The sequence below is a fragment of the Castor canadensis genome, chromosome 16, assembly GCF_047511655.1.
Source record: "Castor canadensis chromosome 16, mCasCan1.hap1v2, whole genome shotgun sequence".
NCBI lineage: Eukaryota > Metazoa > Chordata > Mammalia > Rodentia > Castoridae > Castor > Castor canadensis.
In genome coordinates, this window is record NC_133401.1 from 14,670,314 (window position 1) to 14,686,751 (window position 16,438).

The 16,438-nt window shown below is 43.2% G+C and overlaps 1 protein-coding gene and 1 long non-coding RNA gene across 4 annotated transcripts in view; one reads left to right on the plus strand and one right to left on the minus strand.

The window, feature by feature from the left end:
• The window catches only part of LOC109691873 (uncharacterized), a 62,628-nt gene that overhangs the window by 7,462 nt on the left and 38,728 nt on the right, over positions 1-16,438 (plus strand). The window contains exon 1 of one of the 2 annotated variants that reach the window (XR_012442531.1): positions 15,068-15,127. The exons of the other annotated variant lie outside the window; for it this stretch is intronic. This is a non-coding gene — a long non-coding RNA (uncharacterized lncRNA). Of the gene's footprint in view, positions 1-15,067; positions 15,128-16,438 lie in introns of those variants that run through there. 2 annotated transcript variants of the gene reach the window in all.
• Positions 1-16,438, minus strand: part of Cxcl17 (C-X-C motif chemokine ligand 17) — a 54,996-nt gene that overhangs the window by 3,329 nt on the left and 35,229 nt on the right. The window contains exon 1 of one of the 2 annotated variants that reach the window (XM_074057326.1): positions 9,323-9,544. The exons of the other annotated variant lie outside the window; for it this stretch is intronic. Within the exon in view, the coding sequence (XP_073913427.1) occupies positions 9,323-9,401 (79 nt within the window). The 5' untranslated portion in view covers positions 9,402-9,544. Of the gene's footprint in view, positions 1-9,322; positions 9,545-16,438 lie in introns of those variants that run through there. 2 annotated transcript variants of the gene reach the window in all.

Consider the following 16,438-nt stretch of genomic DNA (forward strand, 5'->3'; position numbering starts at 1 on the left):
GATTTTATGTTGAGATAGGCTCTTGCTAAGTTTTCCAAGCCCTGGCATTTGTGATCCTTCTGCTTCAGCCTCTCAAGAAACTGGAATTACAGGCATGCACCACCATGCCGGGGTCTTGTCTCTGTATTGTGATATATAATATATATGTTTGGAGACAGGGTCTTACTGTATAGCTCGAATTAGGCTGGGCTCAAGATATCCTCTTGTGTCAGCCTCCTGAGTAGTTGGGACTACAAGCACCCATCACCATGTCCAGTTCTAAACTATTTCTATGATAATCAAAGATGAAGGCTTGTAGACCGGAAGTAGTCAAGCTGAAACTGAGCCCAGATGACACCTCCTATGTTCCTGGTATTTCCTGTCAAAATCAATTATGCCTTCATGTGGTTCCCATTTTATTCAAACAGTTATTGCAGTTATAGTTCATTACTTGAAATCTGTTATGGACTGAACTGTATCCTCCAAAATTCACATGGTGAAGCCCTAACTTCCATTACTTCAGAATGACTATATTTGGAGATAGGGCCTTTATAGAAGTGATTAAGTTAAAATTAGGCTGTTTTGATGGGCTCTAATCCAATCTGACTGATGTCCTTGTAAGAAAATGATCTTTGGACACATACAAAATACCCCAGTCCATGCCTGTAATCCTAGCTACTCAGGAAGCAGGGATCAGGAGGATCTCAGTTTGAAGCCAGCCCGGGCAAATAGTATGTGAGACCCTATCTCGGAAAAAAAACCTTATCACAAAAAAAGAAAAAAAAGAAAAAGAGAGAGAGAAAAAAAAAAAAGGGCTGGTGGAATGGCTCAAGGTGTAGGCCCTGAATTCAAGCCCCAATACTGCAAAAAAACATAACAAAACAAAAAAACACCCCAAGGATATGCACACACAGAGGAACAACCATATGAGGATATGAGGAGAAGACAACTGTTATGGCAGTACTGGAATTTGAACTCAGGGCCTCACACTTGCTAGGCAAGTGCTCTACCACTTGAGCCATACCCCAAGTCAAGACAACAGTTATGAACTGAATGTTCTTGTGCCCCTAAAATCTATATGTTAAAATCCTAACCCCCAAAGTGGTAGTGTTAGGAGGTAGGGCTTTTGGAGGTAATTAGGTCATGAACGTAGAGTCTTGTGAATGAGATTCGTGCCCTTATAATAGGGACACCAGAGAATTCTCTCATTCTTTTTTTCACCAAGTCAAGATACAAGGAGATGTTGGCTATCTGCAATCCAGAAGACAACCCTTGCCAGAACTCAATCATGCTGACACTCCGATCTCAGAAATGCTGTCTACAAAACTATGAGAAATAAGTTTCTATTGTATCTAAGCCACCTGTGGATGGCTCTTTATTATAGCAGCTCACACTAAGACAGCAACCATTTGGAAGCCAAGGGGAAAGGCCTTGAACAGACTAAACCTGCTGACACCTTTTGCAGAATGGGGTTTGAACTCAGGGCCTACACCTTGAGCCACTCCACTAGCCATTTTTTGTGATAGGTTTTTCAAGATAGGGTCTCCCGAACTATTTGCCAGGGCTGGCTTCGAACCATGATCCTCCTGATCTCTGTGTCCTAAGTAGCTAGGATTATAGGCATGAGCCACCAATGCGTGGCCTGCTGATACTTTGATCCTGTATTTCCAGCCTCCAGAACTGTGAGAAAATAAAATTTTCATTGTGTAAGTTACCCTGTCTGGTATTTTGTTATGACAGTCCAAGCAAGCTAAAATAAAACCCTTGTTGTTTGTCGGTTTCAGAACCCATAGTTCAGTAGTCATTCAGCTCATAGGTCCTGGCACAAGGGAGGCGTTTGGTAAGTGTTTCTTCAGTAAATTGGGTGCACAAGAAGGCCCTTGGAGATCAGCTGGTTCTATTCGGACCTCCTATTTCCCAGCCTCTCGCCCTTTCTGCCACACAGATGGTAGCTGTTGCATCACTTGCCCAGCACTAGTTTTCAGATGTTCTTCTGGGTTGTTTTGAGCACTGTTACAATAATTTAGACAGGCATGACCCCTGCCATCTAATTTTTTTCTACAATTTTACTCTTATGTGACCTCTCCTCATTCCAGAGAAAGGCTGAAGAATACTAGAGCTGGAAGAAATCTTGTAGATTATTTGGTTGAATTTTAATTGAGAAGTTTTTTTTTTATTCTAACTGTAATACAACCACATTGGAGAAAGCACAACAAATAACTCATTATTACTATTGGTATTTTGGCATTTTTATTACCTGTATTTGGTTTTCTTTATCTCTTGATAGCAACAGTATGTGAGAAGATTTCTCTTTTTTTCCCCTTCTTCTTATTCTTTTTTTTTTGGTGGCACTGGGGTTTGAACTCAGGGCCTCACACTTGTTAGGCAGGTGCTCTAGCACTTGAGCCTCCCCATCAACCCTTTTTGTGATGGGTACTTTTGAGATAGGGTCTTGCAAACTATTTTCCTGGGCTGGCTTTGAACCATGATCCTCCTGATCTCTGCCTCCTGAGTATCTGGGATTATAGGCGTGAGCCACCAGTGCCTGGTTTTCCTCTACCTCTTAAAGCATATTGCTGTGACATCTTCATGAACCATTTTAAGTGACTGCATATTACTCCCCAAAAGTAAATGCATTCCACATTATTTAACTGTCCTTCCATTGCTGAATATTTAGACCGACCATAAAAATGAAGTTCTTCATTCTTATAACTATTTCCAAATTTTGGATTATTTTCTTGGGAAAGAAAATAAAAACTCTCTCTCTCTCTCTCTCTCTCTCTCTCTCTCTCTCTCTCTCTCTCGGAGAGTGCTCTCAAAGTGGAATTATTTGTTCAAAGGTTAAGAACAGTTTTTTTGTTTCTCAGTGTCTTTATCAAACTGCTTTTCAAAGTGCTATGTTAATTAAATCACTGTTTCCTTTATTTTCAGATGGGGAAACTAAGGCCTGAGAGAACAAATGAAATGCCCAAGTTTACAGAAGTAAGGGTGATACATTTAGGATTAAACCCAGGTGTGAGATATTTTTTCTGCAGCCCTAGGTGACCCTGAAATGAAGCTGCAGGGACTATAGTACTATTCTTCCAAAACTCAGATGTTTGTGGACTGTCTTTAGATTTTTTTCTACAGATTATACCACCTCTACAATTGTTCACCTCATACACCTCATATTTTATGAAACAGCCTTATCTTGTGTGATATGATCTATAAAATTACAGATTTGAGGCATGCTTAGATTTTTTTCCTAAGGTGCATTAAGATGAACATACAGCTATTAAATAAAAAAAAAACAGTAAATTTATGTTCCACCTAAAATTAGTTGAAGCCAGGCACCAGTGGCTCACGCTTATAATCCTAGCTACTCAGGAGGTGGAGGATCATGGTTCAAAGCCGGCCGGGACAAATAGTTCAAAGGACCCTATCTCGAAAAAAAAACCTTCACAAAAAAGGGTTGGTGGAGTGGTGCAAGGTGTGGGCCCTGAGTTCAAATCCCAGTACTGAGAAATAAATAAGTAAATAAAATAGTTGACTGACATCTGATTAGTTGACTGATTAGCTGATCTTTATATACAGATAGACAGGGGGTTACCTAGTGGCTCTGTCACTTAACTATGCAGTCTCGGACAATTCACTTGCTTGTTTGATCTTTGATTTCCTGATTTGGAAAATGAGGATAGTAATATCTGCCTTGCAGAATCGTGAGGAACAAATGAACTACTGTGAGTGCCCAGTGCTCACAGTGTTTGTTGCTGTGGACTTCTGGTTATTATTTAAAGCTAGTTCTTATGCTGGAATCTTAGGCTTGTGACTTTGTGCTGACAGGTATGTGGAAAGAAATTACTTCCACTTGTTAGGACTTACAGTACAGCTGTCATTATTGTGATTTCCCAGTTCTTCTGCATCTTTGCTCTGCTAAGTTGCACAAGTTGCTGAACTTTTTCTGCATGATGTGCAGAAATAGTTCTGTTCCTGTTCCTGTGCGTGTATTTCTCAGCTCTATCCACCAGAGGTTGGAGTAGCAATGGCATCGATTTAGCAAAGTGAGTCCAGCTCCAGTGGTTTTTTATTCTCCCAAGAAAGGAACCAGGAATCCCTGGAGAAGTGGCTGATTCCAGGGCTGGAGCAGAAAACTCTAGTATGAGCCTGGAACATCTTGTAGTGTCAGAAAGTAAGGAACTACTCAGAAGAAAACTATAGTGATATTACAACATCACAGAAACCAACTTGAAGGAACATCCAGTGGCCAGCTTAGGAACAATATGAGCAGCATAATAAATAATGAGAAGAATGGATTATAAGTCCATACCGATGTAGATAAATGAAAAAGGAGGAGTCTCTCTTAGAGTAGAATTCTAGTCAATAAATAGAAAACTGGGCTGGGTGCCGGTGCTCACGAATGTACTCAGTCGCTACTCAGGAGGCAGAGATTCAGGGGGATCATGGTTTGAAGCCAGCTTGGGCAAATAGTTCGCAAAACCCTATCTCGAGAAAAACCCATCTCAAAAAAGGACTGGTGGAGTGACTCAAGATGTAGGCCCTGAGTTCAAACCCCAGCATGGAAAAATAAAATAGAAAACTGGGCTAGGGGCATGGCTCAAGTGGTAGAATGCCTGCCTGGTAAGCATCAGGCCATATAAGTTCAAACCCTAAACCACCAAAAAAAAAGAAAGAAATAGAAAATCACCATTTGACTAATACCAGGGTATAATAGTTATAGGTAAGAATCATTAATGAACCACGTGCCTGTGGCTCATGCCTGTCATTCTAGCCACTCAGAAGGCAGAGTTCAGGAGGATGAATGTTCAAAGCCATCCTGGGCAAATATTTTACGGGATCTTATCTTGAAAATACCCATCACAAAAAAGGGCTGGTAGAGCACCTGCCTAACAAGCGTGAAAACCTGAGTTCAAACCCCAGTATCACCAAAAAAAGAATTATTAATGGATTATAAAAGTTAATGGGTAAAATATGATGAGAAGAAGCAGGGTTTTGCCTGGTCTCAAAGTATCTCTGCACGGGATACTTATTAATTATAAGGAGAAAATAAGAAATTTACAGTAGAGAAAACTGGCCGATACTACCTTAACCAGTTAACATCACCAGTAAGGAGAGAGTGACATCCTAGGCCTCTTGATGTGTCATACTGAGAACACATCACTTCTGTGGTATTCTTGCCCAAATGCATAACTTGAACTTAACCATGACCAAGCTTCAGACAGACCAAATCAGGTACATTCTACAGGATAAAACCAGTTCTCTATTTAGTATTAAGGTCACGAAAGACAAGGAAATACTGAGAAACTACCCCGGAGTGGAGAAGACTAAGGAGATATCACAGTTTTCTTCAGTGTGGAATCCTGGATTGGAATCTGCACTAGAAAAAGGACATTCATGGGATGGATGATCAGCAAAATGGGAATGTTTGCGAATTAGTCAACATTATTGCATTCTGGTTATGTAAGATGTTATTGAAAAAAACTTCACGAAGAATATACTGGAACTTTGAGTATTTACAATATTTCTGAAAGTATGAAAAATAGCAAGTTAGAATAAATTATATATATTTTTTGTTTGTTTGTTTGTTTGTTTTTCAGTACTGGGGTTTTAACTCAGGGCCTACATCTTGAGCCACTCCATCAGCCCTTTTTTTTGTGATGGGTTTTTTCCAGAGAGGGTCTTGTGAACTGTTTTGCCGAGGCTGGCTTTGAACCATGATCCTCCTAATCTCTGCCTCCTGAGTAGCTAGGATTACAGGTGTGAGCCATGGTGCCTGGCAAACAATAGATTTCAAAATGAGATCATACCGTATCTGTGTAGTGCTTAGAACAATACCTGCAGTGTAGGAGTTCCTAACACATACCAGCTATTGTTATAAGTAATTTTATGATTAAGTAATATTATAAGTAATGGCTAATTTATTATTATAAGTGATTCACTTCATAATGTTATCATTTATTTTCATCCATTTCTTTTTTGCCCATTTCCCACTGAAAAGCGTATTGAGCACGGCTATGTTTATTTTAAGAGATAAAGATCAGATTTTATCTTGAGAATTGCTTTGGAGGGTGGAGGGTGTCTTTCCTTCTGGTCACGAATTGGCTCAGACTTAGTGGGCATGGTGAGACTGCTTTGCTGGGAAGCAAGCTTGCCCACGGCCACTGCCTATCCCATGCAATTTGTGACAGGGCCACCTGATGGCAGCGTGCTGTCACAAGTTCCTTGCCCTAGTACTTTGGGAACTGTTTGACAAGTTGCACTTGGTCCATCTATTGAACCCGTTCTAGGTGCCCGTTATAGATCATTTACTCTTTTTTGTTTTGTTTTGTTTTGTTTTGGTGGGACTAGGGTTTGCACTCAGGGTTTCACACTTGCAAAGTAGGCGCTCTACCACTTGAGCCACACACTAGTCCATTTCGCCGTGGTTATTTTGGAGATGGGATCTTCTGAACTATTTTCTCCAGCTGGCCTTGAACTGTGATCCTCCCAATCTCAACCTCCCAAGTAGCTGGGATTACAGATGTGAGCCATTGGCGCCCAACTGGATCATTTGCTGTTCTCAAGTCTGTGATAAGTGGTATTTTATTCATTTTAAGATAATAAACTTGAGGATCAAAAAAGTTAGATCACTTGTAGAGTTAGGGTTTGGATCTAGGTCCCCCTGACTTCAAGGCTGGGTCTAGATGTCTGGGTGAGTCTAAGTGTGTAGCCAGGTTTGAGAGCTATTGGTATAGAACTATGGTTCTCCACTGGGAGTTGTCCCCCTGGGCACACTTGGCATGTCTGGAGCTATTTTTAGCTTTCTTTCTTTTCTTTTTTCTTTCTTTGTCCCTTTTTTTTTTCCTGGCAGTACTGGGGTTTAAACTCAGGGCCTCATGTTTACTAGGTGGGTGTTCTACCACTTGAGCCACTTCACCAGTCCTTTTGTGTGTGTGTGTGTGTGTGTGTGTGTGTGTGTGTGTTGGGCAGTTTTGAAATAGGGTCTCTTGAACTATTTGCTGAGGCTGGCTTCTAACCTCGATCTCCTGATCTCTGCCTCCCGAATAGCTAGAATTGCAGGCGTGAGCCACTGCACACAGCCTATCTTTAGCTTTCTTGACTTGGGGGCAGGGTGAGGAGATAGGGGTCTACTATTGGCATCTAGTGAACAGAGGCCAGGTGGTTTCTGCTGACCATCTTACAATGCACCAAGCGGCTCCCAAATGTCAGGTGAGTTGCTATCAAACCCTGGTGTAGAGTCTTAAAATGGCATCATTTTGAACTTCAAAATCTGAGAACTTAGCTAATATTTATTAAATATGTCTGAATAGTGTGGCAGATATGGATACAGTACACCAGTCTGGGCCACCAAGGAGGCTACAGTCTAGAAGGGCAGGGGTGGAAAGGCACACATGTTTTCAGTATGAGGCAGACTGTGATAAATAAAAAAGGAGAGTCCAGTTAGGGCTGAGCTCATGTTTGCTTGTGGGAGAGATTGAGAGGCTGTGGGGAAGAGGTGGTATTTGAACTGGATGTGTGAGCAAAGTTGATCTGGTAGGAAAACAGAGGCTCTGTTCAAGAAATAGCAGTCCAGTGTGGGTGGAACATATAATATTTGTTAGTGGATATGGGGGGTAGACTGGAATGGCAGGTAGGGGATAAAGCTTTGAATCCAGGCTGAGGACTCTGGCGTTGGTGTCTGTCACAGTCATGGAAAAGCCTTTTCTTCCAGAGTGGTGGTCTGGGCCTTAGAGATGTGGGACTCAGCAGCTTCCAGAGGGTACTTTCTACCAAGGAGGAGAACTTGGAGCTGGGAACATACCTGTAATCCTAGCATTTGGGAGGCTAAGACAGAAGGATTGTATTCAAGGCCAGAATGGGCTACAGCTCGAGATTCTCTCAACAAACAAAAAAAGTAGGAGAGGCTGCTTAGCAAGCATGAGGCCATGAGTTCAAATCCCAGTTCTGCCAAAAAAAAAAGTAGGAGAAATTTGAACTTCTGATTTTACGACCAAGTTGATACTGAGTGCGCAACAAGCTATTTCACCTCAAAGTAGCCCCTGGGGGATGATGAACTGAAGTAGAAAAATACATGTGGGTAGGCTTTATTCTGTGCAGTTGTTTTGCAAAGGCCTGGGCCATTTGGCTGCAGTGAAAACTGAAGCAAGTTTGGAACCGCTTACCAAAGATCTGCTTCCCAAAAAGTGAGTTGTTACCACAGGGCTTGGTATGGTTAAAGCTTCCATATGGACACTACCCAGTATGAGTATGTCTACTTCATTACATTACCATTTGGCATGTCTGGTGCACTATCAAGAATATAGTTGCGAGCTGAGCACCCGTGGCTCACAACTATAATCCCAGCTACTCAGAAGGTAGAGATCAGGAGGATCATGGTTTAAAGCCAGCCCTGGCAAATAGTTCTCCAGACTGTATCTTGAAAAAACTCATCACACAAAAGGGCTGTCAGTGTGACTCAAGTGATAGAATGCCTGCCTAGCAAGCATGAAGCCCTGAGTTCAAAGACCAGTACTGCCAAATATATTACATATATATATATATTACATATGTATGTAGCTTTTTAAAAACTTTTTTACCTTGTGTGTACATACATTTGCCTTCAGTAGCTTCCCATCACCACAACCTAGTTGGGCCTTGTGGAAATTCATTGCTCTTTGGGAAAGGAAGGGGAAAATCTTTGTTGAGCTTCCTGTGTGTGTGTGTATTTCCTTGTGGTGCTGGGAGTTGAACCCAGGGCCTCACACTGCTAGACAAGTGCTGTACCACCGAACCACATCCCTGGCCCTTTGTGTATATTTTGCAAACTACAGTTGTAGACACTGCCAAATACACTATCTCTTTTAACTCTTTGGGTGTAAGTACTGTTTCCTCATTATGGAAGGGACTGTGCTGGGAAATGAACTCAGGGCTTCATGCTTGCTAGGCAGGCGCTCTATCACTTGAGCCATGCCCCCAGTTCTTTTGCTTTAGTTAATAGGGTCTCATTTTATGCCCAGGCTGGCCCTGACTTCGATCTTCCTATTTGTGCTTCCCCATGTAGCTGGGGATGACAGACATGAACTACTGTGCCCAGCCATTGTTTGAGATAGGGTCTTGAGAACTTTTTTCAGGCTGCCTTGAACCACGATCCTCCTGATCTCTGTCTCCCAGATAGCTAGGATTACAGACTTAAGCCACCACACCTGGCCTGTTTCTCTTTTTTATAAATGAGAAAACTGGCACTGAGAAAGGCTAACTTGCCCTAAATTCTTGCAGCTAAAGGCATTACATTTTGATGCATGTGTGGTCTGTTTTGCTACATTTTCTGCCCCTCTTTTCCCTTTCATAGAAAATTAACCTCACTTACCTGGATTTGGGCTGCTAGAGACAGTTGACACAAGCATGAGTAGCAGCAACAGGAGAAAGGAAAAGAGTAGAACCTTCATTGTGGCTTTGGGCACTGTTGACAGTTGCTTGAAGAGTGTATGGAGCAGCCTCAGTTAGAGGCTTCCAATGCCTCAGGTGGGGTACTCGGCTTGGTGGCTAATCACAGGCCAAGGTTCCCATTAGAGTGTAAGAACAGGTAAGATGACGTTGGCTTTGTTAGGTAACAGGTTGGACCAAGTGCTTTACAGGAATTTGGGAGGTAAAACTGGTCATGCAAAACAAACAAAGTGCTACATTCTTAAGAGCATAAGAGGTGACTGATAACTTGGCAGCAGGATTTGTTCCCTGCCATCCTCCTTCTTGCCTTCCTACCCCATAATGAGTTATGATTTCTTTCTTTAGACTTTTTTTCTCATTTGAATTTCTTCTGTCTTTCAGTGACTGTGACAAGAAAGTGGTTGCTAAGGGTTGGCAGAAGAGAGGATGACATATCTATTTCTCCTCTGTCCTCATTTCTATCCTTGGCAAAGTATCAGCAATAATAGTGTTGTCTGGGTAGTGCTCTATCCTCATTTTGTCTGCAGTCCCCTCCAATTCTGTAGCCATGTAAGGTGGAAGCAGAGCAGGATCAAGAAGAGTTCTGGGCATGGTGGCACATATCTGTAATCCTAGCACTCAGGAGGTGGAGGCAGGAGGATTGCAAGTTCAAGGCCAGCCTGGGCTACATAGTGACAACTTGTCTCAAAATCAAACCAACAACAATAGCAACAAAAACTAGGTAGGCCAGCTGCTGGTGGCTAACACTTGTAAATCCTAGCTAAGCAGGAGGATTGCTGTTTGAGGCCAGCCCCAGGCAAATAGTTCATGGAGACCCTATCTTGAGAAAACCCATCACAAGAAAGGGCTGGTGGAATGGCTCAGGTGGTAAAAGCTCCTGCCTAGCAAGTGTGAGGCTTTGAGTTCAAACCCCCAGTGCTACCAAAACAAACAAACAAAAACCTAGGCAGTTCTCCTTTGCCCCAAACACTGCCCCCAGGTAAAACCATGCTTCCTTGTGGAAACTGGGTTGGTGGAATACCTTCAGGGCTTCAGCTCCAAATGGGTTTGAAAAACATAGGCGCCAGAAGGTTCCAGAAGGGAAGGAGCCCTTAAAAAGTGTTTTCCCAGGTTGCTGGGGCTCCAGACCTTGTTTGGAACTGCTCCCAGCAAAAGAAGAAAGTTAATAATACTTATAGTAAACAGCAAGGGTCATTGTGTTAGCTGGCTTTCCGTCACTCACAAAATCCCTGAGATAATCAGCTCACAAGGAGGAAAAGTTTGTTTTGGCTCACAGTTTTGGAGGTTTCAGTCCATGGTTGGTTTGCCCTGTTGTTTTGGGGCTTGTGGTGAGGCAGAAGTACATGGTAGAAAAAACTGCCCAGTTCATTGCAGTCAGAATGCACGGAAGACACAGGAATGGGACAGGGTCCCAATATCTCCTTCAAGGACACCTCCCCTTCCCAATGACCTAACTTCCTTCTACCAGTAAAGGTTCTACCACCTATAAGTAGTGCCATAGGCTGGTGACCCAGCCTGTAGCTCATAAGCCTTTGGGGGGCATTCAAGACCAAACTATAATAGGTATGGAACATCAGCACTTACTAAACTTGGTGCCCATTTCAGAGACTTTAGGAATGTGTCAAAAGAAAGAAGAGAGGCTGAACTTGAATGCTGGGTGATATTTGTGGAGGCTGAAGGGCCAGTTAACAAGGAAGTCCTTCTTGGAAGCCTCTAGCTAGGAGTGAGAAAAGATGGTAATGACTTTCGTCCCCTAAAACAAGGGATGAGGTACGGTTGAGTCAAATCTTTTTAGATTTTTTGTTCAGCCATTCTTATCATCTCAGTTTTCAAATTATTGTGGCCTATTACTGTGCTGGAGAGATGTGCTAGGCAGTGAAAACTGTCCTCAGGTTGAAGACTTGGTCTTGATCTGGGCTTGGCCTGATACAAACCACTGATGTGGCTTCTTTTGGGAAAATTCTTAAAATTGTCTTTGTTTTCAAGAGGCTGAAGTCTAACCAGGGGGAATGATATGCACTTAGATGACATAAACCTTGACATATAAGTGGAGACAATTTTCAAAGATGGCGGAAGCTCACTGGTACTGAGAGGGACTCTGGATTAGGTGGAACTTTGCTTGACAGGGTCTTGCTATGTAGCCCAGCTGGGCTTGAACTCAGATCCTCCTGCCTGAGTTCCCCCCCGCCACCCCCTGCCCTGAGTTCTGAGATTACTGGTGTGAACCACCACATTTGGTGGAACTTGAGCTTATGTCTCCCAGGTTGGGTAGAACATGGATTAGTGGAGGGCAAGACAGGAGGGCAGTGCAGAGTGTTGTAGTATGGAGCTGACTGAATGGGATCTTTCAGGGCGGGGGTTCATTGTTCAGTTTTGTATTTTTTGGACTCATGTATGGCCTGGCACTGTGGGAGTGCTCTACAAATATTTGTTGAATTGAATGATAACTTCGTAACCCTTTAATATGCCCTGATGTGCAACTCATTAGAAGAAAGAAAATCTTGGGCTGGCGGAGTAGCTCAAGAGTAAAGCACCTGCCTGGCAAGCATGAGACTCTGAGTTCAAACCCGATGACCACCAAAAAAAAGGAAGAAAGAAAATCTTTCTGATAAATGGCCGCACGTGTACAAGGAGTGTGGTATGCCTGCTTTTCTCTCCCAACCAAGCTGGTCATAGGTTCTGCTGAGGCTACTGCAGAATCAGGGAGCACCAAATCAGACCCTCCTCTGGGTCCTTCAGCATGTTTCCCCATGCCTTCAGAATGAAGGCACATCCTGGCTGCCTTCTAGTTCACTGTCTGGTTTCTTTCTTCACGAACATGGGTGGGATGTATCATAGAAGAGAGCTTTGGGTCCCGCACGTTCATTGATACAAAACACCCTTAAGAAAAGAAAGGAGAAAAAAACCCACCCTTAGAACAAATAGACTTTTCTCTTACAATATTGAAGACTTTTTTTTTCAGTACTGGGGTTTTAACTCAAGGCCTTATGCTTTCTAGGCAGGTACTCTCCCACTTGAGCCATTCCAACAGCCCTTTTTTTGTGCTGGGTATTTTCAAGACAGGGTCTTGCAAGCTATTTGCCCAGACTGGCTTGGTACCAGTATCCTCCTGAGTAGCTAGGATTACAGGTATGAGCTACCAGTGCCCAGCTGAGGACTTCTTATAGTCCTTCCCAGGAACATTGTATCAAGAGTCTTTTGGAAAAGGTTAGATCAAAAAGAATTAACCTAAAAGGTAACACCCATGCACAGGAAATCAATGTGAGTCAATGCCCTGTATAGCTATCCTTATCTCAACCAGCAAAACCCCTTGTTCCTTCCTATTATTGCTTATACTCTCTCTACAACAAAATTAGAGATAAGGGCAAAATAGTTTCTGCTGGGTATTGAGGGGGGGGAGTGGGAGGGGGTGGAGTGGGTGGTAAGGGAGGGGGTGGGGGCAGGGGGGAGAAATGAACCAAGCCTTGTATGCACATATGAATAATAAAAGAAAAATGAAAAAAAAAAAAAAGAGTCTTTTGGGGCTGGCAGAGTGGCTCAAGTGGTTAAGCACCTACCTAGCAAGCATGAGGCCCTGAGTTCAAACCCAGCCCAGTACCTGACTTGCAAAGGCAGAGGAAGGAGAAAGGGGGAAGTAGGAAGAAAACACCATTCTGCCGTGGATATCTGCTTTCCCCCCTTCTGCAGTATACTTGGCAGAATTATAAAACATCTGCTGATTGATTCCGTGCTTCATCTGGCTCTGCTGACAGTCATTTACTCACACAAATACATTGATCTTGGAGTACCTGATGTGTGCCTGGAATATGCTCAATGGCAGATGCCGAGAAGAGTTAATGTTTGATGCTCTCACAATCCACAGACATCTGGAGATCTGCTCCACATGCTCTAACTTGGCAGAAGTGGAAATATAGGGAAGTTATATGATTACTTCACCACCATCAGTCTGTTAGCCGCAAAACCACAGGAGTAAAACACAAGTTTCCTAACTTTCTAGATTTTCTGTCGGTATGAAGTCACCTAGCTACTGCTTACGCAAATGTACTGAGCCCTGGAAGGAGAACGAGCACATCCAGAATGAAGTGGGAGCCTGCATCCACTTGAATAGTCAGGGGAAAATGCCTAATCCACCTGTGACTGTGAAAAAGACCATCTGAGACATTTACATTATCTTTTTTTTCCCCTTGAGCTTGAAATGAGGGGAACTGAGCCCAGAAAACCAAGAGTGGAAGGTTTTTCATAGGGATTGATGAAACGGGTCAACAAATACATTGTTTTACATCTGTTCTATTTCTCACTGAACTGTAGTGGTCTGGCTTTGACATGAGTTTCCTCCACATCCTAGAGCAGAGGGGCAGGTCTGATTCCTCTTTGTCACTCCATGCACAGTGCACAACAGGTACCCATAAATACTTCTTTAAAAATAAAACTGAGCTGGGTGTCCATGGCTCACGCCTGTAATACTAGTTACTTGGAACACAGCGATCAGGAGAATTGAGGTTCGAAGTCAGCCTAGGCAAATAGTTCTGGAGACCTGATCTTGTAAATATCCAGCACAAAAAAAAGGGCTGGTGGAGTGGCTCAAGTGGTTGAGTGCCTGCCTAGCAAATGTGAGACCCTGAGTTCAAACTACCAAAGTACCTACACTACACAGGCACAGGTATACCTTCATCAGCTGCTGTGGAGTCCAGCTTTCTAAGAATAAGCATGGTGCCAGCATGGGGAAATGGTAGTTTGTGGCTCTTCTGCTCTGGTTAGAACACTCCTAGAGTTCAAAGTTTCCACCGTAGCATGGGGAAATGGTAGTTTGTGGCTCTTCTGCTCTGGTTAGAACACTCCTAGAGTTCAAAGTTTCCACCGTGGTTTCACACTTCACAAGCCCATAGGAAAATGACAGGAGAGTCATAGGGACTTCAGGTTATGTCATTTGAGAAATGGCTGAGGGAAAATGGGAGGGGGCGAGCATGGTGGTTGTTATGTTGTTATATGTAAGGTATTAGGCTTACTTTGGTGTCTCTGGAGAGCAGGACTAGGATTGCTGAGGATGTATCAGACACATTTTGGCTCAAGATGAAAAAGGATTGTTACAGTAAAGGAAGTCTCCTGGAAAATCGCACAGATAATGGCAGAGTTGAGGCCTGAGCTGGATATCTGAAAATATCTGTCACAGTGAGTCTTTTTTTTTTTTTATGGGACTGGGGATTGAACTTGGGGCTTTGAGCTTGCAAAGCAGGTGCTCTGCCACTTGAACCACACCTCCAGGCCTTTTTGCTCTGGTTATTTTAGAGATGGAGTCTCCTGGGCTAGCCTTGAACTGTGATCCTCCAGATCTCAGCCTCCCAAGTAGTTAGGATTACAGGCGTAAGCCACCAGCACCTGGCTCTGTCACAGTGTTATAAAGTCAGAGCTTGGCTTGGAAGCACATTATTGAATATTATAATAAAAACTGCCCTTTGGAATGTGACACTGCTCTGTGATGCTAGCTGAGCTGTTTCTGAGTCACTTGCAGTCATTGTGTGTTGTGATTCTCTCATCTGTCTGTGACTTGGATTTAACCCTTCCCCTCCTTTACTAGTGAGAATGGTAGAATTAGGTGTATTTACTGACCATGGTCACAAGGTGGCAGACCTGCCTCACTGGTGTTTTCTAAGAACTCTACCAGGAAGTGGGCAAATCTAAGAGGGGCTGTTAGGACTAAGCAAAAGGAAAGGCACGCAAATAAGAACAGGTAAACTTTTAAAACATTCTCTTGTAAAGTTACAGACTTGAGATGAGTATGAAATAACTGATGTTTTAGAACTGGAAGGGATTTTAGAGAAGTGCTTCTTAAACTTTAATGGTTATGTGTACAGATTCTGGTTCTTCTGGTGGGACTTGAGATTCTGCCTTTGTCTCTTTTTCTTTCTCTTTTCCTCTCTCTCTTTTTTTTGTGATACTGGGATTTGAACTCAGGGCCTCATGCTTACTAGGCAGATGCTCTAGGCGCGCTACCATTTGAGCCACTCTGCCAGCCCTTTTTTGTGTTGGGGATTTTTGTGTAGCATCTCATAAACCATTTGTCTCAGCTGACTTCGAACTGCCATCCTCCTGGTTTCTGCCTCCCAAGTGGCAAGGATTACAGGCGTGAGCCGCTGGCTTCTGGCTTTTTTGTCTGTTTGTTTTGTCTGGCTGTGTTGCCCAGTGTGTGATCTTCTTGCCTCCACCCCCTGAGTATGCTTCATTATTAGTGGTATCTCTTTTGTTTAGGAACTCAGAACTTCCATTCTCACCATCCTCTTCGGTCTTTGCTCAAGGTGTCACTTTGGTTACTCCCTCACTCAAACCCTTCAAAGTATCTTTTGTTATCACAAGATCAAGTTCAAATGTCTCTGTCTTGTTTTTAATGGCCCCACAACATATGGTCCCACTTTTAGCAAGCTTACCCAACTTCCCTGTTACTTAACAATATCTTTCTGCAGTAGCTATCCCTGCTTCTTCCTGTTTCCTAAACATACTGCATTCAGTCCTCCTGTATGGTGGCAATGGCCTGGGCCGTGGAGTTAGACATACCCAGTTTCTAATTGCAGACCCACTACCAGTCTCGGCAAATCACTTCAGCTTCCTGAGGATCGCCATTCCTGAGATGCATAAGAGAAATGACATTCAAACCACTCTCATTCTTGAGATTGAGATTGCCTTCAAAATCTGCATCCACAGCTGCACCCCAGTGGCTCATGCCTGTCATCCTAGCTACACGGGAGGCAGAGATCAGGAGGATCGCAGTTTGACACCATATGGGCCAAATAGTTCACGAGACCCTACCTTGAAAAAAACCCATCACAGAAAAGGGCTGGTGGAGTGGCCCAAGTGACAGAGCACAAGCCTAGCAAGCATTGAGGCCCTGAGTTCAAACCCCAGTACCACCAAAAAAAAGGTCAGTGTCCACAATGGTACCCAATACCTAGGTGCCTTTTGCTATGCCTCTCTTTATCTCCGTTTCCCTATGATCTAACCATTCAAAGGCCTGACCTGAATCCTGCTGCTTTTTGTGAAAACGTTC